General features: G+C 42.2%; 1 protein-coding gene across 2 annotated transcripts in view; it reads right to left on the minus strand.

Annotated features, from left to right (window-relative positions):
• Window positions 1-7,076: 7,076 nt before the first annotated feature.
• The window catches only part of SLC25A13 (solute carrier family 25 member 13), a 163,786-nt gene continuing 145,927 nt past the window's right edge, over window positions 7,077-24,935 (minus strand). For both annotated transcript variants that reach the window (XM_070424312.1, XM_070424313.1), the window contains 4 exons: window positions 18,845-18,983; window positions 8,747-8,905; window positions 8,546-8,636; window positions 7,077-8,258 (listed from right to left, as the gene is read on the minus strand). In XM_070424312.1, the coding sequence (XP_070280413.1) occupies window positions 8,072-8,258; window positions 8,546-8,636; window positions 8,747-8,905; window positions 18,845-18,983 (576 nt within the window). In that variant the 3' untranslated portion in view covers window positions 7,077-8,071. The remainder of the gene's footprint in view (window positions 8,259-8,545; window positions 8,637-8,746; window positions 8,906-18,844; window positions 18,984-24,935) is intronic.

Here is a 24,935-nt window from a genome sequence, read left to right on the forward strand (position 1 = left end):
GCTTGCTGCTGGGTCTGGCCGATTGGGACTGAGCAAGACAGATGGGCCAGACATGCCCTGGAGCCCTCCTGCAGTCCCTCCCCAACTGGCCAACCTCCCACATCCCTCCCTGGCCCCAATTGTGCACCGGTGGGGTCCCTTGGCCTGGCCTGTGCCCTCTCGATATCCGGGCTGAGGGCCCCCGCCCCTGCCAGTGCAAGAATTTCATGCACCGGGCCTCTAGTTGACTATATATATGTTGGCCTATTTCTGAATTCTATTTTGGTCCATTTTGCCTTGAATAATAGTAACTTTATTTTTTTAATGTTATTTTTGGTGAATTATCTAAAAAATTTATTTTCAGATATTGTTGGTAGTATAAAGAAATATAGTAGAATTTTATGTATTGACTTGTTATCCTGCTAAATCCATTTACTACTTTTAGTAATTATTCTGCAGATTTCTTAGAATTTTCCACATAAATAATTAACTCATGTGCAATTAGAGATTGTTTTACTTCTTTTTCCTCAATATTTATGTGTTTGTTCGTTTGTTTGTTTTTCTTATTGCACTGGCTAGGACATTCTTTCACATAAGTATGATATTAGCTATAAGTTTTTTTAATAATGCCCTGTATCTGAGTAAGTTTCCTTTTATTCCTGGTTTGTGAGATTATTTTTTATTAGATTTTTTTATTGAGATTTTTACTTTGTGGGTTGTGGTATTTTCTTATGTTGCTTTAAGTAGTATCAAATTGTGTACTGACAATCAGTGGGTCCTTGTGAGGTCTGCCTTTTAAGTTTTGTAAAGGCAGAAAAGCCTTTATCATACGAGACTAATTTAGCTCCCTTTGTAATACAGCGTTTTTCTGAAGATTCTACCTGGTGTTCTATGCATTATGAAGGGCTTTCTGCGCTTGCTGGGGAGAACACAAACCACTTCTCTGAGCTCCAGGATTTTTCTGCTCCCTCCTTTCCAGTGGTTCTGTCCCAGCTCTTGTATAGTTTCCTCTCACAAATGCATAGGTCAGTACACGAAGCCTGGAGAACTCTCTGCAAACCTCCAGAGCTCTCTCTCAGAACAGCTCCCTCCTGTTCGGTACGTTGTCTTACAAACTCTAGCTTTCTTGTCCTCCCTGACTTCTGATCTGCATGTCTTCAGTTTGGGGATTCTTATGGGCCTTGTTTGGGTTCCCCTCCCCTGCACAGGGACTGGGAACTGCCTCTGATCAGTAAGCTGGTGCACTAGTAGGTCTCATCTTGTTTTCTGTCAGAGTCTGCCTCGTGCTCTAACTGTAAGGCCAGAGGCAGAAACCTCTCCAAAGTATAATTTTTAAGGCACAAGAAATCACAGTTCAGTGTCGATAAAGGCCAAAGCATTTACTTAATATTTACTTCAGGGTGTTGATGATACATTGCTATGATTATTTTGAAATTTAGTTTTAAACATCCTTAATAAAAGATAGCAGTTATCCCTTACATCCAACTTCTGTCAAGTGTCATTACAATATTTAATCATTTAGCCTGATGTGGTGTTAGAAGGCTAACTTTTTAAGGCAGATGAAGCCACCTTCTAAAATAAATAAAAGGGAAGAATGCCATGCTTACCTTCAAGTACCAAAATGAGACGGAACTGATGGCTTCTCTACATTCACCCTCATACAGGCAAACTGGTAAAGAAAAGAAAGAAATCGCTTACTTTGTAAGTAGGGTCTCAGGGAACTTGGGGGTCCCAGGTCAAGTGTGAACTGCCTCTTTGCTTAGGAAGAACGAGATGCATGCACGACACAGTGAGGCGGGACAAAGGCTGAGGCTGAACGTGTGCAGAAATCTCCGCTCTCCACAGGAATAAAATTCAACAAACACCGGCAGTCACTGCACTTCTGTCAGAAGGGGAAAAAAAATGCCTGTTTCCATGTTCCTCATCCCCCAGTTTTTATTTTTCTGATCTTACTCTAACAGAGTCTGAGCCTTGCATGACAATAGACTGAGCCCACACAAAGGGGTTATCACCAAAGGCAGCCTTTTACATGGCGTGGCTAATTGTCAGGAGACATAAGTTCTCCAATTGATGGAGCATATCTCTCTACTGAGAACTTATGTAGCTAAATTCTGCTTCAAAACAGAAATGCGCACTTTGAAATGCATCACTCTTGAAAAGTAGAATAAGACATTTTAATACACAGGTTCCAGGGTGTCCCCCCAAAAAGTAAATACACTTTAACAGCTTGATAGTTCAATTTTGAAAATGCAATGTATTTTAATAAACACTGCCTTTATAATTGTTCAGTGTGTGCAGACATTTTTTGGGACACCCTATATCTAAAGAAAATGCTGTAACTGTTTGGTGTGGCTCAGTCAGTAATCTGCTTTCATTTATATAAGAACAGGGGAGAAGGCAGCAAAAGGCTGTGGTAGATAGCCTCTCATTTAACTTTGGGGATAGCAAGAAACTCGTTGGGAACAGAGTAAGACTTTTCCGCCATTAGTGGTGATGGAGATTTTATGTCTAAAAGTAATTCCAGCAAAGCCCACATTCTGTAAACTGTCTCCACTCCCTCCAGACACACTTGGAGGTCAAGTACCCATAGATATTTACTTTTAACTTGGCTTTCCATTTCCAACTTCTGTTGAAGCACGGCATTTTCTAGTTATAGCAGAGATTTTTAAGATTTAGTTCAGTTCGTGTCATATCACATTGCACTGTAACAGTGTGCAAATGTACCTCTGCTTTTTTCCACATTACCTTCCAATTTTAAACCCTTGGGGCAAATGCTTTGAGTTTACCTTAATACTTTCTTTACTGACTTAAAGAGGCTATAAAACAGTTTAAGATGAACCTCAAAAGGCTTGTCAGGACTCCCTTGATCCTCAGGCTCTGGGATTCTCTGAGATAAATGCACTAATTATGGAAAATACTCAGAGACCACCCTTCCCTTCTACTCCGAGCTAGGAATGATCCATCTGATACAGAGACTGGGGACAATGAGACATTCAGGGCATAGACTATCATAAGGACCTTCTGTACTGAGCATTGTTGCGAAACCTCCATAGGAAAAGAGGAAGGCTTCGGCTGCCATCACACCTAGATTCAAATCCTTACACTCTCATTTACTGGCGTAGAGACCAGGAGCAGGATACGTAATCTCTCTGAGTCTTGGCTTCCTCATTTGTAGCACAGGGAAAATAGTACTGCGGGTCCTTGAATAACGTTGTTTCGTTCAACATCATTTCATTGTCACATGGATAAAATGCCATAGGAACTTACCTCTTGTTTTTAGTCAATTAGCCTATGGTAAAACTGGTTTCATTATATGTCATTTTGCTTAAAGTCATAGAACCTATCAGTGACATTAGGCGAGGACTTATTTTGCCTACTTTAAGGGTTTGGGGATTTAATGAGATGATACCTGGCATCTCTCTCATATTTAATGAGTTCTGACTGGCCAAGAACTCCAGGGTGGGGGCAGAATTACTTGCCCCTCTCTCATTTGAAAGCAGCCCACTAAGAGACCAGGTTAAGTAGCAAAGGAAGGGAGGGGAGGTGGTGACAGATAAGGAAGAGTGTTTTAATCAGTCTTTTTTCACTAATCTGTATTTCCCTTTCCCCACCAAATGGGACAGACCAATGTGTGCTTGCACAAGTCTGTTCTGAGAGCTTGTGTCCATTTAAAAATCATTGTAAGAACTGCTGCACTGCAAAATGATTCATCCTCCAACGGGGCAGGCAGAGCAGCGGTGGGCACGGGCCCCGGTGCCAGACCCGTGTGCAGGGGAGCGCCTGGGACCCGGGAGAAGCAGCCTCGGACAGGCACAATTAGTGGGTCTTTGGACTTTCCTTCTAAAGTTATTCCTGGGGACCTGGGTTTTGCCTTGAGCAAAACCCCCTTAACGGCTGGGACTCTACAAACAAACATTATTTTATTAGGTTACCCCAGCAGATGAAAGCAGCGAGTTCCATTTGGACTCTTTTGGAGTCAATTAATGCATTAGCTAAAGACAAACCCTCCTGAAAGGAGCTCCCGTCTTCCGTCGTCCCGGGCAGCTTCTAAAGGAAGCTGGCCACTGCTCCCAAGGGCACATAAATGCCAGGCAGTGCGAGGGACGGAGCGGGGGAGCTGTCAATAATAAGATTCATGCATGAGGACAATGGGTTCAATGATGTACCTTAGTCCTAATGTGACACTGATCTCAAAGGATATACATTTTTCGAGCCTTTACTTTTAACCATGATCAGGAAATTTAAATATCATATTGTTTATATGACAGTTCCTGATTCAATGTAACCAACTATAAAAACAATTTTAAATAGCTGTCATTGCTTTCATAAGAGCTGTATGTATGACTTTAAAAGTAAGTGAATGATACATAAGACTGCGATTGTTTTCAGTTACGGTTTTAACTCAGCAGAAACAGCCCGTAAAACAGTAGGAAAATAATAGAGATTGCAGAATGCTTCTTGAAAAAAAAATTCTCAAAGCTCCCATCCACCCATCCATCCCTCCATCCTTCAAAATAATTACCACGAGCCCACAAAGCTCCAGGCGCTCTAGAATTAGCATGAAAGACAGTCACAGCCCTCATGGAGCCCAAGCTGGGCTTTCAATCTAAAGATCGTCCCTGTTTTAAAAGATACAGTAGCCCTGCTTTCAGCTGCCTCAGACTTTCACGATGAAGCAGTGAGCCCCCGTGGTCTTCATCACATCGAAGGTAGAACTCTTTGGTGAGGGTTGGGTTATTCCCAAAGGGTAAAACAAAAGACGCGCCTCCGTGGGCAGTACCACTTGTGGAAAGAACATTTCGCTGTTCTTACCAGGGAACGTGTCTTTTAAAAATCTTCGGAAAAATCCACATCCTGAAAGCATTTGATTCCCCTGAATTTAAAATGAGATTTTGCTCAGTGGCAAAGATACAAATTCATCCCCACAAGTATGGCTTCTGCGGTAGAAGGCACGTGACTTTGAGAGAGGGCTTATCGACAAGGTTGATAAATGGGGCCACAGGACAGGATTCGCCAAATTCCGTTCCCGGAGATTTCCTCCCCTTTACCTGAAGAATCCCAGCGTGCCTTGCCGGATCCCTAGCTGGAAGAGGTTACAAACGTTTTCAAGCACAATTTGTTTCCGTTTTTATTCGCTGCTCGCCAAGTTATGTGCAGTTAAACATTTCCAGAAGACTGTCAAAATGTAAGCATCCTGAGGTTTACACAGGCCACACCATTAAATAACATATAAGCACAACATTTTAAACGTTGTTTTCCAGCAACAGTAAATATTTGAGCTAAGTAAAAACTGAAGCTTGAAATGCAATAAGCATTTAAATGACTCCTTTCTGGGCCAGAATTCTTCTTTTCCCCTGTGCAACCCTGGGCTGCTGGGATTAAGGCGACTCTAGGGAGCTCAGCAAATGGTTGTGGGTTATGAGGTGTAGCATGAGCTTGGCGACAGCGTGCCACCCAGCCTCAAGAAACCCAGCCACGACTGGAACCCAAGAATCAGTGTGTTCACTTTGTGGCCAGCTTCACATTTTTTCCCCTCCTTGCAAAAAAAAAAAAAAAAAAGTGGCTACGAAAGTCAGGCGGGACTCCCTCCCACCCCCTAAGCAACCACAGGATAGACGAAGGGCAGAGCCGAAGGCTGCGGGGCTGGCCCCCGGGGTGGGCAGGCAAGCATGTTGGAGTTACACATCTTCTAGCTCCTCAGCATTTGGGAGGGAAGCGACGGGGGCTGCAGCAACAGCACTGGTGACGTATTGTGCTGTCACTTCAGGAAGAAGGAAAACCCAGAACAAGTTTGACGTGGTTTCCACCGCAGGGTGATTGCAGTCCTATTCAAGGATGTCATAGTCACGCCACCCACTGAGCAGAACGGAGATGGAAATTAGGCCCCCTTCAAAGTGTCTCAAGCCATTGGCCATCTCTGAACAGAATAAGGGGAGGATTTTAAGGAAAGGCAGCTGTCTGTGGCCCTATTTCCTTTGGCTTCCTCATACCTCTGGTTTCTCATTTACTAAAGAGAATAGTCCTCAGCGACAGGTAGGTCCAGGTGAAGCCAAGACGCTCCCCTACCCAATGCAACCGCTCTTAGAGCAGCAGGCAGGGCAACCACCATGTCTGAGATTTGGGTCAGTGCTTCTACCATGAAAATCGGATCTCCTATAAAATTTCATGCAAGTGAAGAAAAGGAATGCAGCGATTTATGGGGGCTTTTCTCCACATTCAGAAGACCCAAGTTCGAAGGCTTTGTTATTCTAACACCGCCCACATTGCTAAGGCCTATCTGGGGTTTTGTGACTTGTCTTTGGGATTAAAATATAAACATTTATCACATCATGTTCCGAGGGGCTTGGGGAAGGAGGTTAGGAGGAGGGGTTTTCTTTTTGGTTTTACCAAACCCAAACCAAGGAGGGAGCCACGTATGCATGTGCGCTCTTTCTGGGAGGGTAACAAAGCTTTTGTTCGCTTAAAAAAAATCAGACTTGTGGATGGCACTGACTGTTCCCAATTTTGTACAGTAACTGAATGTCAACCTGTTGACCTACAGCAAGACAGAGACTGACAGTGGCTGTCTCCTACGGAGGGGAAAGTTCGAGCTGACGACCAATAGACTCATCATAGCCTCTTTAGGAGCACGCCTGTGGGAGAAAAGGAGCCCTACTTTCTGTTCAAGCTTCTTTCCCCAAATGGTTACAGCTCTGGCCAAAAATCACCAAGTGTGGGATACAGCGGAATAAGGTTTTGGTGTGAGGGAGAATGAGTCAGAGAAAATACAATTGCCATCATTTCATACCAATCTTCATGCCCAATTTCCAGTGAAACTTTATATTGCTTTAACTCCCAGGATGAGAAACTGCAGGAAGTGCTGGGGATGACCAGAACAAAAGGGTCGCTTTGCTAGGTCCCTTGCTTACGGATGGTTAAATGTGGTTTTTCTTCCTCACTGTGAAAATGGCTTGCTGAAAATGAGGGTACACATTACCTTGGAAGACCGGAAGGGCACATATCCATGCCAATATGAATAAAATCCCTCTCAAAACACACTGAGTCCAATAATGGTCATTATTCACCAGGTGACATACAAAGAAAAGAAAATACTTCAATAGCTTTAAAAATAGTTTATTTCCTCCTTCACAGACATACAAGCCTTCTGACCATTATCCAAGGCACCACAAATTAAATAAAAATTTAAGAGTACATTTGTCTTACATGATTCAAAATAGAGTGGATTTTAAAGCAAATGGGTGCCACCTGAGGGGGGGTCTGGAGGGGATCAGGGCAGGTACCAGGAACGGGCATGCATTTTCCTAGTGTTCACTGCAACAGGCAGAGCCAGCACAGGTGCAGCCTACGAGCAGTTTTTCCAAGTTAGCAGGTCCAGAAGTGTGGCATCTCATGGTCTCTCCATCTACATAAGAAAATGTCATAAGGACTTCCCTAAAGTACAAGCCTTCTCACCAGTAGTCTTGGTACCAGTAACAGAATATGATTATTAAATATCTTCAATGTGGTTTTCATTACAAAAAATAAAATACAACATGTTTCACATAAAAGCTTTATAATATAATCCAGAGGCCAGACTTAGTGTGTGTTTAAAGTCTGAAGCCAGGCTAGGCTGGCTACTTCTGACCATGATTTCATTGCTTCCAGGGCTTTACGCTTTTCCTAAATACGCACCCAGCTTCTTACCAGTTCAAAAGCTCATGAAACACTTTGCTCTGAGCATCGTGATTGCCTTGCAGTAGCCTCTTTGGGATTATAATCCTAATCCAAGGAGAACAGCTCTAATTTCTATTCAGATTTGCTCTTTCTCCCAAATCATGTGAGTGTTGACCAAAACCTAGCAAATGTCAGGCACAAAGGTTTGTGAGCAGGAGGCCCAAAGAGGAATTATGAAAATTTTACAATGATCTGGTTAAGAAAACACAAAGAAAAGGAATGATTTTCCTCATTAAAAAAAAAAAAAAAAAAAAAAGCCTGGACTTGAATTTAAACAAGAGATAGATGTGAAAGGAATGAAATATTGCTTCCACCCGAGATGGTGCATTCTTTACCCATGTAACAACAGAGCTATCGCGACACCCCCCGGTCGGGCCTCCTAGGGGCCTCCACTGGTAACTTTTGAGGTAGATGCTGATGGCTTGAAGAGAGGTAGGTACAGTCCAAATTTGTTTTCAATCCCTGCGAATGTGGCTACTGCCAGTTTGTAGCCCCCAACGTGATCAGGACTGGGAGCGGGCAGCGTGATCCGGGATTTAGGAACTGCCTCGGAGCCCATGGGTTTCCTGAAAGAGAAAAGAGAGTGGAGCATCTGAGTTTTGTTTTATTTTTTAACTTGGTAAAAACAACATCCAAACACTGAGTATCTGCACCATAAAAGAGTGGTGGAATTCTGGTCAGCTGTATGTTCCCCTTGGAAATAGGTCTGATCTGAAGATGTGATTTCACTACTTTCCTACATCTTTTCCATTTCAGCCCGTAGGTGGGCATACCTTTCTTCAGGATGACTGAGTATGAGAAGCAACTGAAATGTAGCTTCAGTTTAGCATGAATGTAGCATGATGACACTTACACTCCTCCAAAATCAACGTAGAACCAGCGCTGTAGCAATTCATATGTCAGCAAAGTCACACCAAACTGGGGTGAGGATCGAAGCACGCGAGCTTAAAAAAAAAAAAAAGGGTGGCGTGGGGGGGAATATCAGGTATAATTAGATTTTTAAAAAACTTTACCTGATACCAAAGGTTTAGTTCAGGACAAATTATTTCCATACCGCCAGCTCCTTTCCACAGGGCTTTCGGGCCTTCCTCCTGCAGTATCTTCCGAAAGCAGTCCATCACGCCGCTGTAAGTGGTTTGCCCGGCCCTGGCGGCCACCTGTAATCGAGTCTTGATAACATCAGCAGGGGTCACTAAAGATGCCGCTGGCATACCTGCAGGAAAGACAAGGCCGTGGCAGTCTGCTCACATTCGCACTATATAAAAAATAACTGCTCTTTGAACTGCTGGCCCGTGGAAGGAAAGTTAAGAATCCGAGGAAATCAGATGCCTATTTTACTGTCCCCTCTGGGACATATCACCCTTACCATCTTGTCTAAGGCGATGGAGGCTCCCGCACATCTACGGACACCCCTCGCCCCCTCCCCCATCACCTCCACTTGTTATGCTTCTATTCTTAAATAGTTATAATGAATTATTTATCAACAACACTCCTTCCAGGGGGTGAGAGTAAACAGAGAGGAGAGAGAACGTCTTTGGCACTCCGCCCCCGCTCTCCTTTTGAAATCAGAAACTCACCAAGTTATTAGATCTGATTTTTCAGAGGTGAAGCTTGTTATGCGTTTCCTCTTCATGCTTTTCTGTGGCTGCTGGCAGTCACGGGAGGTGCCTTCTCACACACAGTCAACCACCCCCGACCCTCCAAACCCTGGCCTCTCCAGTTACACCAGAAAAAGGCCTTACTAGTAGCTAAACAAACACTGTGTGCACGCATCTGCTGTGTGTGTGTGTGTGTGTGTGTGCGTGTGTAAAGGCGACTAGGGAGGAGACTTGCATAGATAACACTTTAGGATTTCTTTTTCATAGACTGACATCTCCTAGAGAAAATATCTGACAGATTTATACTGGCTGGTCATCAATGAAAAAGGAACAACAACAACAACAAAACCTTCCCCAAATTACCAATGGGAAATATTTCTACAGTCATTTTATCCAAAATGGGGCAGCCCATGTTTAGATTTTTTAAAAGCGAGACTGTGCTCAGAAGACACTGTCTCTTCTGGTTTTATTACTTTTCCATTATGAACCCACTCCAAACCAAATTGGTCAAATGCAGATGCATAAATCTCCTTTGCTTTTTTTAAGGCTTAATAATTCTGTAAGAATTTCTGTCCAAACCAACGTGGTCTGGCTCGCAGCGCCATCCCATCCTTCTAACAGACAGCTTTAAAGCTACAGTGCGCGCGTGTGTCTGGGGAAACGCGCACGGTACACGTCTGCACTTTTCTTACGAAGCTGAAGCTCTTCCTCTTCCGTCTGGATGAGCTCCTCAAACTTCATCTTAGGTCCCCGTTTTTATAAAGCACATCACATATTTTCATGTGAAAAAGCTCACTTTCGATTCCAGTGCTTCACTGGATAAGTCATCCTGAATTTCCTAAGAGCTTGCTGGAATTATTTTAACTTTGAGCCAGAAGTTTATCCTCCAACATAATGGAAGGAAACAGGAAAAATGCTTAGGAACCCACGGTGTTCACACCACTGATTTTGCTTTACTTCCTGGCTTAGAAAGAGTTTAGCAAGGCCTTCTGCCGTAAACATCCAATAGCATCCTCCTCACAGTGCTGGGCAGGCAGGTCAGATGTGACTGTGAAAGATGCACAAGCAATGAAATGGGGGAAGTTTCCTTCAGTGAGGGTCGTTTTCATATAGAGTTCCTTGTTATGGAAAAAAAAAAAAAAGAGCGAGACAGATGCATTAAGGGGTGGGGAGGAGGGAGGGAGGGGAGGTGCGGTGGCAGAGGAAAGATACTCATTAGTGGAATAAAATTGCCAAAAGAAACATAAGATGTTTAGTAAGATGTCTACTAAACATAAGATGTTTAGTTTCATGTGTGTTTGTTGGGGGGTTGCTGGAAACACAGTAGCCTGCACTAGACGCTCCGGCTCTCCATCCCCAGCTCCCATCTCTCAGATGAGGCAGCTGCCCTCAGAGAAACTGTCTCTCTGTAGACAGGGGTTTTCTCTTCACCTGGAGAGCAACAGGCTGCTCCAAAACAAGGCTGGGAAAGACGAGTAGCCTGGTCTCTCCTGGCTTCTAAAAGGCTAAGGCTATACCGATCAAGGCCAAGTGTTCTCTATTCCCAAGGATGGGGGTGGGCAAGAGGGGGCTAGACCTGGAGGCTTCTTCTAGGTTCCTCAACAGGGAGGGGACCTGAGGCTTCAGGGATAGACAAATGGGGAGACCACGGGACCACCCATTACTCGAGTGACAGGAACAATTCGGGGTGCTCTCTAGCCAATAAAAAAAAAACACCTCTCTTTAAGGGGGCACAGCAGCTGGAGAGGAGAAGTTCATTTACAACAAAAAGGAAGCATGGCCAGCAAAAGACACCTTTGGGGAAAGTCATCCTTAATTTTCCCAACTACCCCATTAGTATCTGTACAGGATGTACCTCTGTTTATGGCATTCAGAGTTCATACCTATTTGTTTTGGATCAAGGTTAAGAGTTTTAAAAATTCCCTTCGCATCCTTATCTAAATTACCTGCTTGTATCAGCTTCTAAGAAAAGTGTGGAGATTCTCACTTGGAATGAGAAAATACCATGTTCATGTCATACTTATAAGTTGGGGTTTTATAAGATAGTATTATGTTGATAATACTTAGAAGCAGTGGTTCTCAACCTTCTGGTCCTTTAAATACAGTTCCTCATGTTGTGACCCAACCATAAAATTATTTTCGTTGCTACTTCATAACTGTAATGTTGCTACTGTTATGAATCGTAATGTAAATATCTGATATGCAGGATGGTCTTAGGCGACCCCTGTGAAAGGGTCGTTCGACAGCCAAAGGGGTCGCGACCCACAGGTTGAGAACCACTGACTTAGAGGCTGATGTCGGTGCATTTTATCTTTTATAAGTGCAAACATGCCTCTGTACTTCTGAATGCTATTTTCAAACCCTGGCTTCCATTTAGTCTGACACTGATATTGCTAAACTTGCTTATTGTTGGTATCTGTCGGGTACATGGTTTTCAATTCATTCTCGTTCAATCTTTCTATGTCACTGTTTTCTCAAACTTCAGGTGACTCGATTTCTTTTCAGAACTCATCGGAAGGCATCTGTTTTGACTTAGGAGCATTGAATCCACTCCATTGTGGCTATTATTGTGGTTAACAGACTTATTTCTGCCGCCCTACATTACGGCTTTTATTTTCTCTGCTTTTGTTTCGCTTTTGAACTCCACCCTTTCCTGTCCAATATATTCAAATGCTACGTGCATTTATTACACAGGTGTGACATTTACAATGTGTAGAAGTAGTTAGCTGGACAGCCTTCACCAGTAGGTGAGCCCTTCAGCACACTGCCACCTTTGTCCTTCCTTTGCTTTATCTGCCTCCCAAGGACTCCTCTTGTATAAAAACAAAGTGTGTGCCGAAGTGAACAGTTATTTGCACAGACTCTCAGGTTTAACTTCATTTGCTGTTTCATGTATCCCACATTTTCTTCTTTCTTAAATTCACTTTTCATTTTGACTCGGAAGCCTCTGAGGGGTAACCTTTGAGTCCCGACATGGAGAAACTCACTTAAACTTGGTCCGAACGCTCGTGTGCTGGGAATGTAACTGAGGTCCGAGACATCCTCCCCTGGCATTCTGAAGCTACCCAGGACTGAAGGTGAAAGTCCTCCCTCCCTTATGGAATTAGACCTCCTGGATTAATCCTACATATCTCTTAGACGTGCTCAAAGTTTTCATCTCTGTCTTTTTGCTCCACATTCTAGAGTGTTCTTTTTTGTTGTTCTTTTTTCCTATGAGTTTATTTTCCAGATGCCTAATTTGGTCTTTGATCAAATCCATTCTATCATTCAGACCATCTACGGATTTTTAATCTTGGCAATCCTGTTATTAGCTTTCAAGGAAGCCTCTTTACTGATCGTTCCTTTAAAATCTCTCTGAGGACCTTAATTATAGTTCTTCAAAGTTCTTCTCTGTTCCCTGAATTGCCTGTTTTCTCTCTAATTCATCTGTTTACTTGCCTTACAGCTCAGTCTTGTCTGAGGACCTCTGTCTGTCTATTGATATTCAAGTTCAAAGGACAGGCTGATTAGTGCTGTGGAGGCTTCTACCAGTGTCACCCTAGGACAGTGTCACCCACAGGCCTCTCTCCTGAATTGGAGGATGGTCTATGGGTTTTGAGACACAGGCCTGTTAACTGGATGCAAGGGGTTGTTAGCTGCGGAGTGGGGAACTTCCAAATCAGCTGAAGTACAAAGCACTTCACTCTGGAAGTAGAGGGAATTATTTTACACCCCTATGGGGAAGAGTGGCCATTATCACCCCCCCTCCCCCATCTGTGGTAAAGGCCTAAAATTATCTTAAACCTTGCTTTCTTTCAATCCCCCTCCTTACAAGTGTTGCCTGAAGCTCCAAATAAAAAGGGGGTGAGGGGGAGAGGGGGGGGGGAGGGGACTACACCTAACCTTCAGGCAGGAAATGAAATTCTTTAACCCTTGCCATGATTTACCCTGAAACCTCCATCCCCACACTCCAGACATTGTATTGTTCACTCAGAGGTCAAAATTCTCTGGATCTGCTTTTACTACAAGTAGTTTTTCCTACCAGTGTTTTGCTCTGTGGCATCTTCCAGTCCAATTTCAGAGTCACTATGGTTCCATTTCCCGCCTTTTAAGGGCTGCTACTGACATTTTCTACTGTCAGTGAGAAGTTTTGAAAATGTATTTTTTTTTTACATTTTAAGGTATTTGGGAGGAGGAATGACGGATGAATATGTTCAGTTCATTACCTTGATCTAATCTCTCCATTACATTTTTAAAAAATAACCTAAGAATTGCTTTTAAATTATTTTCCCCTTTTTTTATTGAATTTATTGAATGGCATTGGTTAATAAAACTATATAGGTTTCAGGTGTACAATTCTATAATATGTCATCTGTATACTGTATTGTGTGTTCACCACCTGAAGTCAAATCTCCTTCCATCACCATTTATCCCCCCTTGACCCTCTTCTACCTCCACCCACCCCCATTTTTCTCTGGTAGTCACCATACTGTTGTCTGTGTCTATGAGGGTCTTTTTTTTTCTTTTTGTTTGTTTAATACCTTCAACTTTTTCACACTGCCCCAAAACCCCACTTTCCTCTGACAGCTGTCAGTCTGTTCTCGTATTTATGAGTCTGTTTCCATTTTGTTTGTTAGTTCATTTTGTTCAATAGACTTCACATATGAGTGAATTCATATGGTACTTATCTTTCTCTGACTGGCTTTCTTCATTTAGTATAATGCTCTCCAGGTCCATCCATGATGTCATAAAACAGTGATGGCGAACCTTTTGAGCTCGGCGTGTCAGCATTTTGAAAAACCCTAACTTAACTCTGGTGCCGTGTCACATAGAGAAATGTTTTGATATTTGCAACTATAGTAAAACAAAGACTTATATTTTTGATATTTATTTTATATATTTAAATGCCATTTAACAAAGAAAAATCAACCCAAAAAATGAGTTCGTGTGTCACCTCTGACACGCGTGTCATAGGTTCACCATCACTGTCATAAAAGGTGATTTTTTCCTTCTTTTTTATGGTTGAGTATAAATATTCCACAAATTTTTTATTCATTCGTCCACTGATAAACACTTGGGCTGCTGTTCCCAAATCTTGACTATTGTAAATAATGCTGTAACAAACATGTGTAACTCCTTTCGAATCAGTGTTTTGGGTTTCTTGGGGTACATTCCCAGAAGTGGAATCACTGGGTCATAAGGCAATTACATTTTTACTTTTTTGAGGTAACTCTTTTCACAGTGGCTGCATCAATTTGCATTCCCACCAACAATGTACAAAGGTTCCCTTTTTTCCATATCCTAGTCAACACTTGTTTGTTGATATGGATGATAGCAATTCTGACAGGAGTGAGATGATATCTCATTGTGGTTTTAATTTGCATTTCCCTGATGATTAGTGATGTTGAGCATCTTTTCAAATGTTCATTGGTGATCTGTATGTCCTCTTTGGAGAACTGACAATTCAGGTCCTTTGTGCATTTTTTAATTGGATTGGGTTTTTTTAATGAGTTTTACAAGTTCTTTATAAATATTGGATATTAACTGCTTATCAAATGTATTATTGGCAAATTGTTCTCCCATTAAGTGCGTTGTCTTTTCATTTTGTTGATGGGTTCCTTTGTTGTGCAAGAACTTTTCAGTTTGATGTCCCACTGTTTGTTTGTTACTCTTGCCCAAGGCTATATATAAAAAATATTGCTATGAGAAATGTCTGAGATTTTAATGGCTATATTTTCTTCTAGGATTTTTATGGTTTAGAGTCTAACACTTAAGTCTTTAATCTATTTTATTTTTTTGTATGGTGTAAGAAGGCGGTCTAGTTTCATTTTTTGCATGTATCTGTCCAATTTTCCCAATACCATTTATTGAATAGACTATCTTTACCCCAGTGAATGTTTTTGCCTTCCTTGTCAAATATTAATCAACCATAAAGGCATGGGTCTATCTCTGGGCTCTCTATTCTGTTCTATTTATCTATGTGTCTGTCTTTATGCTATACTATGCTGTTTTGATTACTATGCCTTGTAGTCAATTCTGATATCAGGTAGTGTGATTCTTTCAACTTTGTTTTTCTTTCTCAATATGCTGTGGCTATTTGATATCTTGTGGAATTCCATATAAAATTTTGGAATATTTGTTCTAGTTCTGTGAAATGTGCCATTGGTATCTTGATAGGAATTGTATTGAATCTATAAATTACTTTGGGAAGTATGGACATTTGAACATGAACACGTCATATACTTCCACTTATTTGTATTGTTTTCAATTTCTTTTTTTAGTGACATATAGTTTTCTGAGTAGAGGTTTTTTACACCCTTGATTAAATTTATTCCTAGGCATTTTATTTTTTTGGATGCAATTATGAACATGTTATTTAGCCTCCATGTCTTTGTGTGTTTTTTTGGTATGTGATTTATTTCTAGTTTCATACCATTGTGGTCAGAGAAGATGCTTGATATGCTTTCAGTCTTCTTACATGTACTGAGATTTGTTTTGTGTCCTAACATGTAGTCTATCCTAGAAAATGTTCCATGTACACTTGAAAAGAATGTATATTCTGAAAATATAAATTAAATCCATCTGATTTAGTGTGTCGTTTAAGGCCGCCATTTAGTTGTTTATTTTCTGTCTGGAAGATCTATCCAATGATGTCAATGGGTTGTCAAAATCCCCTACTGACTCTATTACTGTCAATCTTTCCCTTTATGTCCATCAAGATTTGCTTTATATATTTAGTGCTTGTATGTTGGGTGCATAAATGTTTACGAGGGCTATATCCTCTTGTTGGATTGCTCCCTTTCTCATTATGTAGTGTTCTTCTTTGTCTCTTACTATAAGCTTTGTTTTCAAATCTATTTTGTCAGATATAAGTATTGCTATCCTAGTTGTTTTTCCCATTTGCATGAAATATTGTTTTCCACCCTTTTACTTTTAGCCCATGTATATCTTTTGTTCTGACGTGGGTCTCTTGTAGACAGCATACATGTGTGTCTTGGTTTCTTATCCATTCAGCTACCCTATGTCTTTTGATTTGAGCATTTAAGCCACTTGACAGATGCATATTTACTACTATTTTAATCTTTTAACTATGTTCCTCTGTTAAAGAAGACCCTTTGACATTTCTTGTAATATTGGTTTGGGGGTAACTAACTTCTTTGGTTTTTTTTCTTGTCAGGGAAGCTCTTTATTTCTCCTTCAATTTTACACAACTTTGCTGGGTGGAGCCGTCTTTGAATGTTTTATGCCAATCTCTTCTGGCTTGAAATGTTTCTGTTTAGAAACCTGCTGACAGTCTTCTGGAAGCTCCCTTGTAGGTAACTGTCTTCTCTTGCTGCTTTTAAGATTCTCTCTTTGTCTTTAAACTATACCATTTTAATTATGATGTGTCTTGGTGTGGGCCTCTTTGGGTTCATCTTTTTTGGGGACTCTGCACTTCCTGGACTTGTGTGTCTTTTTCCTTTACAAGGTAAGGGAAGTTTTCGATCATTTCTTTTCAAATAGTTTCTCAATTCCTTGCTCTTTCTCTCCTCCTTGTGGTACCCCTATGATGTAGATGTTGTTTCGCTTCATGTTGTCCCAAAGGTCCCTAAACTATCCTCATTTAAAACTTATTTTTTCGGCTCTGATTGGGTATTTATTTCTTTGTACCTTGTCTTCTAAATCGCTGATTCTAAGTGAAGTGGAATATGAACCTGGGTAGTCTGACACCATGATCCATGCCATGAACCACTTTGCTGTGATGGCTAACAATGCTTCAGAAATGATATTAAGTGAAAACCACATATATATATACAGTGTGATCAAAACTCTGTTAAAAACCATTTAAGGGGAAGAAAATGAACAAAAATGTTAAACAGTGATTATATCATTGTGGAAAAATGGATCTATTTTATTTAACCTTTATGTTATTTTCATAATCATAAAAAAAACTAAAAGAGAAAGAAATCAACTACTAATTTCTATAGCTTGGTTGTATGGGTTTTTAGAAAACACCACCCAGAGATGAAATCATGTCTGTGTAGCTATCTTCTGCAAGGGAAGACTTAAAGGGGATATTTTTTGTGGTGTGAAGAAAAAACAAAGTCCTAGACTTTGATCTGAGCTTTAATTCTTCTGATTTCACAATTGATTTCTGGAGTGATTTATAGACATATTCTTTTGGATTCAATATACAATTGGCTAACATTTATTGAGTATTTATTATATGCGAGGCACGTGGTTGCTCTCACTTGTGCCTCACAACCATACCTCCTAGTTGGTAATTATCTCCATTGATAGCCAAGGAAACCAAAGCTTAGGGGAGACTAAAATGACTTGGCCAAGGTCACGCACTACTAAGTGGTATGCTAGTTCTCCCCATTCGGTTTTCAACCTCATTTCAAGTAATTTAAAACAAACTGTATGATAACCTTTGGCTCAAAAAAATATTATCATTTATATATATGTAAATGATACCTAAAGGACACAGTGAGTCAATGGCAAGATGGGATTAAACATAGGTATTTTATATTCTTGTCTTGGAATCATGATTTCCTGATACAGGTAGAGTGATCTCATTGCTACTTTTACACTAGGGTTCCGGGCAGCCAGGAAGGATCAATCCTGCCTCATATGCCAATATCACTGCCTTTGAAGAAAAAGAATTAATTAAGAATTAAAGAGCAGCTACCTGGGTTCCTTCCTCCAGGGGCTCCCCAGGCTACAAGCAGGACAAGGAGCCCACAAAACAGCAAGCAACTTCTCAAAGCAGGGGGTTGTTCTCAGGAGACTTAAGCCACATATCTGATGAGAACACCACCTGTATCAAAACTGTTGGGACCCAGGCATCACAGGACTGCCTTAGGGTTTGTTAACTCATTAAATGTTTGTCAACACCTGGAGAGCTAATCCAGATTGTTCCGGCCTTTAGGGTCTCTGCACCAGGAGTAGCATCAAAGAACACACTGATTCCTGCTGTGGCTATAATCAAATTTCCTCTAGGGATTTACATGGTGATAGAGAAACCAACCTTCACATCTATTTCTCTTCTATTGATATTTTCACTGTAGCCCTGAAAAAAGATGACAGTCATTTCTCTCTGAGATTCAATTAATACGCACACCCAGATCCTCTGACCTTATACAGCGAGGAGGAAGCAGGAATCTAACAGCACCAAGTTGTACTACATTTCTTTTCTCTAAATGATAATACTATTGCTTCAATTCTGGACAAGCTGTCATACATGCTTGTGCTTAGATACCACTAAAGCACAATTATTACTTTTTTTTTAAAACTTCCGACTTAGTTCTCATTCTTATGCTATGAAGGGAAACTAAATGGAACGTGAACTGGAATCCAATAATACCACCAAACACACCCATTTTTAATGAGTCTTTTCTGGAGTTAAGAAATTAACTTGTCTAACAGTTTAATCTGCCAGAAGTAAGGTTCATTTCCTTCCCTTTCTTTTCAGTAGCTCTTCAAAGCAACATATAGCCAGCCAAGTCCTGTGTGCCCAGTCAACAGCTAGAAGCAAAGTTCCAGTGTAGTGGTTCCGGTGCGGGTGGGAACGGAGCTCTCTGAGGGGTACTCACCAGCTATGGCACCAGCCAAGAGCAGGCTTCCAGGGCTAACCTGCCCATCTTCGTTTGCAAAGGAAGCCTTCACGTGAGCGTAGCAGGGGAAATAGATGGCTGAGAAAGGAATGTCCCGCAGAAAGCATGCTTTGGCACCCTGTCCATTGGAAAAGGAAGAAAAACCACATGAAACACATATCCCATTGAGAAGATCAAGCTTCTCTGGAACTTATCTTGGAACAAAATATTCCCTGAGAAGACTGAATTGTACTCACAAGTTGAAAAGGTAACAGAAAAAAAAACAAAGTATTGCCCGAATTCTGCAAGTAATAAATCTAAATTTTCTTTTTAAAAATAAAACTAATTTTATTGAGGAAGAAGGGGTAGTTCTCGCTTTTTCTAATAGTAAGATTTCTATTCAAGTGATTTGGGGACTTGGTCTGTGACAACCTTTCCCTACTGATGGCAGGTCACTGGCATTTCAAGGAGGTTTTGTTCTCAGAAGATGGGCAGCAACAGCCAAGATGCCTCTTTGTTCATATACCAGGAAGTAGAACAATTAGATAGGTGGCAAGGGAAGGGGCTTATTTTTTGTATTGTTTGAGACTCTGATGAAAGTGTTGGACTCCTTCCCAGAAAAAATTACACATATGTAAAAAATTATATACCTTTTCAATGGGTTCATGGATCCCCTAATCTACTCACATACTTACCCCTACCCTCCAGGATTTATGAAACATTGACAAATGCTTTAAAATATTTACAATAATTCCTACACATTTAATACCTGTGTGTAGAGCAATTAACAACTAGAACAAAGTCTTCACCAAATAATTTTTGGTGTCAAAATGGTGACATGGGGAGGCCTTGAGAATTGATGCATGCCCAGTTAGATGAAACAGTTAATCGTCTAATGAAAACCACAAGATGTATACTGTGTTTAGGTAGGCTAAATGGAAAGGAAGTCACCCTTTTGCAACACTTCATGATTTAATAGCATTTCTTTTACAGATTTTGTAAAACCTAAAGCTTTCCACCAAATTTAGAGATTCTTTAAAGAAAATAATGACTCCATCCAAATTCATCAGATGCAGTTAAGCCCAGTGACATTTACTGAGGTACAAGGATGTTGGATCTTGGGTATTTTGGGGTGGATGGTGGTCTCCAATCTGTCAAACTTCCTTAACACAGCGCATTCATTACTGTAGCTTTGCTTCTCTGACTCCACATTACACCCCGACTCAAACTGAGCACGTGGGTAACAAAACCCTTCGTCTTTTTGCAGAGGAATGGCTATTCACCCAGGGCTCCTGTAACCTAATTAGCTGCCTTAAACAACAGAGTAGCACTTCATGTTTAATCCTATTAAACTTCCTCCTGCTTTGGCCCATCCTTCCAACCAGAACGAGTGCTTGGAATCTGGACGTTGTCATGTTGCTTATTTCTCAGCCAACTCACTCATAGATGGGGTTCAGATGCCTCTGTCCCCTTTGAGCTGACATTTCAAGAAAATAATACACACCATGTTCTGCCAATCAGCCCACACCTTTCTATCTTGTCTACCCCTAAACTGTTAAATGCCTAAGTGAGAAGAGGAGCAATATCAACCACCATTCATTCCATAGTTGGGACCATGCTTCTGTGGTTCTGAGGTATGCCTTTTCTTCATGGTTGTTTTTCTTTTTGTTTTTGTTTTGGGGGAGTATGGTCTAACATCTCCTTCATTCGTCAGCCATCTTTGGTCTTGGCTGTCCTACAGATTAGGCGTGGTATCCTCACCCTCTCAAAGCTTTGTAATGCTGCCATTTTCCCATTTTCCTCTCCTTGGTCAGTTTGATTCCTTTAGGTAAAGCTATTCAATGACCCATTCATCTGATTAATCAAGGGACCTATCACTCTGCATCTTCTTGGACGATTTTTAAGCTGGGAACACCAACCTCTTAAATACCAGCTCTTCATTCATTTAAACCCAAACGCCACCCTTTCCCACTGAGGATCCTTTATCTAGAAGGTAGACAGGGAGTGGATTCCATGTGGCTCCACGCTGTCCATACTTCATCAGTGCTGTTCCGGGCTTTCTTCTCGCTCTTACACCCACCTCGGTCAGCCTGGCCTGTTTCAGGGTGTGAGCAACCGGGGCCAGGAACTGCTGTCTGATTTAACTTAGAAAACAGCAAACTCTTTGGCTGTCAGTTGGGGCCTAAGACACGTTCCTGGTGACACTGAGTTAGCTTTGCCAAGTCACACAGAGAAAACCACAACTAAAAAGAGAAATGCGAGGCTTTGGGCTACGTTGTCAGATTTCTGCAAGGACAACGAACTCATTTCTTGGAAAACTATACTAGAGACCAAAACCAAGCTTTTTGTTTTTCAAACAAAGATATGTAATTTGCTGTGGATACAACAGAGCTGAGGAGGAAGTCATGGATAATTCTGAACTGGAATGGTAACATTAGAGAGAAAGGAGAGAGAGAGAGAGAGAGAGAGAGAGAGAGAGAGAGAGAGAGAACGAACAGTGAATATGGCTTCACTGCGATCAGAAGGCCCGGGGAGATGTGATCTGAAATCGCCCTGGGACACAGGAAGGGTAAGGCCACGGGAAGAAGCGGTGGGTTTTCCCCAGAAGGAGCTCTCTCTGCTGGAATCAGGATAACCACCAGGTCCCAGAGCGAAAACAAGTGCCTCATAATGGGTGTGAGGTGCTTGAAGAAATGTTTGAAAGGAAAGGCAGGAAAATGTGGGGATTTTCTTATGTGGCAAGAACGTTTCAAGGTTTATTTTAGGTGGCACACTCAGCCCCAGATGACTGAGAAGAAAAATGGCTTAATCAAAACACAAACGAACAAACACAAAAAGAACAAATCTAAGGAAAAATGGATAGGACTATGTTGCATTTTTCCTACCAGGGATCAGACAGTGCATAATAAAAATCAAGTAGTTTGTGTGTACTGGAGCGAATGTCAGACTATGTAAGAGGTCTTAGGTTTCTGAAAATGTGAAGAAAAGGCAACGCCAAGGAAGAAAGATAACGTGTGCAGCAGCCTCCATCTCCGCTCTGCAGAAGCAGGACAGCCTTGCCAGTGAGTTAAAACATTTAAAACCTCGCTGGACGGAGCGGCTCGGTGGTTGAGCGTTGACCTATGAACCAGGCCAGGGTAGCAGGTTCTATCCCTAGCAGGGGGCGTGCAGGAGGCAGCCAATCAATGATTGTCTCTCATCACTGATGTTTCTGTCTCTCTCCCTCTTCCTTCCTCTCTGAAAGCAATAAAAATATACTATAAAAAAACACACCCAAAACTCAACATTTAAAAACTCAAATTTCTACTGATTGAGGCATGAAGAACCCATGACACACCCCTCTGTTCTGTCACTGGGTATCTGGAGATGAGCTCTGAACCTTCCTCATTTGTCACTATTACTAAAGGCTGCCTTCTTCTGGGGGTTGGGGAGAGGTTTAGGAATAAAGGAGGCGATGACTGTGTTAGTCCCTGTAAAGTGCCCACTGCAGTACACATGTGAAGGGCAAAGGAGGGGTGGGGAGGAGGAGGCCCTTCTCCCTGCCTCTCCGGTGCCGCACCCCCCACAGCCCAGCACCTGCTCAGACTCCTCCAGGCAGCAAATCACTGGCCTGAACAGGAGTTGCCCCCAGCCTCTCCCTCCCCAGGCAGGAGAGCCCAGTTCCCAAGGAAAGCTAACTCTGCAGAAGGTTGGAGAAAAAGGCACAGGCTTCTTAAATTCCCCTGGCCTCCTCTCCTCACCACTTCCTTCAGGTCAAAGGCACAAAGGCAGGTGCCAATTTGTAAGGCTGCCCCAGGCAATACCTGACCTGTGGCTCCCCACAATGAAAAGGGAAGCAGGATGTGAAAAGGCTTTTAAAGTCCCAACAGAGAGAATGCCTCCCCCGGATTCCTTGATAAATCCTTTACATGGGTGGTGAACACCCATTCTCCGTCCTACAGCAAAACAGAAACCTGTTTGACTTGAATTCTGCTTGCCCCCATGCAATTTTTACTAGGTGATCAGCCACTGTGAACAGGCGACTTTATAATAAAGGGAAACATTCCGTGCGGCCCCAGTGCCTGCGTCAGCAACACAAAAAATAATTACTTTGGCCATTTAAAAAATTAATAAGTTACAAAGTGTGTGCCACCTAAAATAAACCTTGAAACGTTCTTGCCGCATAAGAAAATCCCCCCATTTTCCTGCCTTTCCTTCTCACTGGTTCCGAGGCAGCCCTGTCTCAGACATCCTCTGGTTAGCCCTGAATGTCCTCTGTACACAGTAAAGCCACCTGGGGAAAATTAATAAACACAAAATGCAATCATCTGATCTCTTACTATTCATTAAAGCACTCTTTCTCCAAAGAGGGTAAATTATTGTGTTTTTTTCCCCTCCTTTTAAATAAAAGACCCACCAATAACAGACAGGAACAATAAAAGGCATCTCCGGGGAGACCCCTATGTAAATAAACTAGAATTAAAACTCAGATCCAGTTTAGTGATGGACTCTCTCCCTACACCAACTCTGTATCATTCTGAAGTCTCTCGTCATCACTCTAGTGAAGGTCCAGGAAAGCTTCTTTAAGGGCAGGCCTCACTTAACTTAAAGTTAAGAGTCCACAATCGACACAAGCCGGTGACGCAGGCCTAGAGATGCTGGCCACGGTATCACCACAGCAAAGGAATTCTTTATTTTGCGTCTCATGCTTTCTTGGATGCGGCCACTGTGTTGAAAGCCCCAGGGAGCTTTAATCAATTCTTAAGTTGCTGGAATCATCCACTCAAGTTTACTCTGGCAGCTCTGCCTGGCATGAAACTGTCAAAAGATATAACACAACAGGATTTGTATCTTACACACGCCATACACACACCACACACACCCACACCCACACCCACATACACACACACACACACACACACAAGCACACACACACACACGCACACACACACACACTGCTACCTCCAATGTCTTTTTTCCCCCTTTTTCTTTTAAAGCTTTTCATCTTGGTTGGTATCACACCTGCCCAATCAATTTGAGGGGTAGAAAAAAAAACAAAACAGTCCTGAAGGGTGGTTGCTGATAAAGAAGTCAGGGCCAGGGCAGGTCTTTTCGCATGCTAATTCCTGCTTATTCTAGCTGTACCTGCAAATACAGCTCTAAACAGACTATTTCTAATACAGGGGAAGGTAATTACACTCACAAAGGCACCTCTGTGTCAGGGCTGGGCACCAGGAGCCAGCAGGTCTGGGAGACGGAGGCTTAACAGAGACTCCTGCCGTGAATGCACATTGTCTAGCTTGGGGGGCAAATGCCAGACTGGGGGACCCTGCAGCCCTCAAGACAACAGTGGTGCACCTTGTCTGCGAAGGTTATTTAATGCTCCTGGCACCTGCAGTCAGAGCCACCCCTCTTTCCCTAACTTGCAGGTTGAGAATTTATTTGGCATGTATAATTGTATATTTTGATCCTGGAGCTGCACACAATGAGCAGCATGTCATGTCTTGATCCCTCAGCATTCCTCTTGGTTTCTCCCACGCCAGTTTCCCCGTGGCTCACAGCCTGGCAGCACCTCTCCTGCCCAGTCCAGGGACAGTTAGGGCCGCGAGGCTGGGATTCGAACTGGGTGAGAAATATCACTGATGCCGAGACCTGGTATGATTGTGTTGTTGGAGTTAGAACCAAATATACCAGCCAACAACTGGAGACTCGATATCAGTGACATCGAAATGAATTCAATTTTAATGTAAAATATCAGTGCCTATTATTTGTTTTCTTTATTCCAGAGACTTTTAGGATATCGGTTTCTCCTGGATTTCATTGCAATTTTAAGGAAGGCATTTGGTCACTGGAGATTTTGGGGTAGGAAATTCCCTCCTGTGTCAGTGTTGGCTCTTCCCTGCCGTTCTTCTACCACACGATGCTTTGCCATCAACAGTGCTCCTCTGCCACTGGCTAGAAGCCCTCCAGAGAGAACCAATGCCTTGTCCAGGAGATGCTCAAGCTGGTCTGCTCTTGAACCATCCTCCTGACAAGTTTCATTCAACCTCCAATATTGTGCAGCAATGAAGGCCATTTCTCTGCAATTGTGGCTGATGGGCCAGCTGAGCTG

Source organism: Myotis yumanensis, unplaced genomic scaffold (assembly GCF_028538775.1).
Source record: "Myotis yumanensis isolate MYYU_CA2020_CCGP unplaced genomic scaffold, mMyoYum1.0.hap1 SCAF_9, whole genome shotgun sequence".
In the NCBI taxonomy this organism is placed as follows: domain Eukaryota; kingdom Metazoa; phylum Chordata; class Mammalia; order Chiroptera; family Vespertilionidae; genus Myotis; species Myotis yumanensis.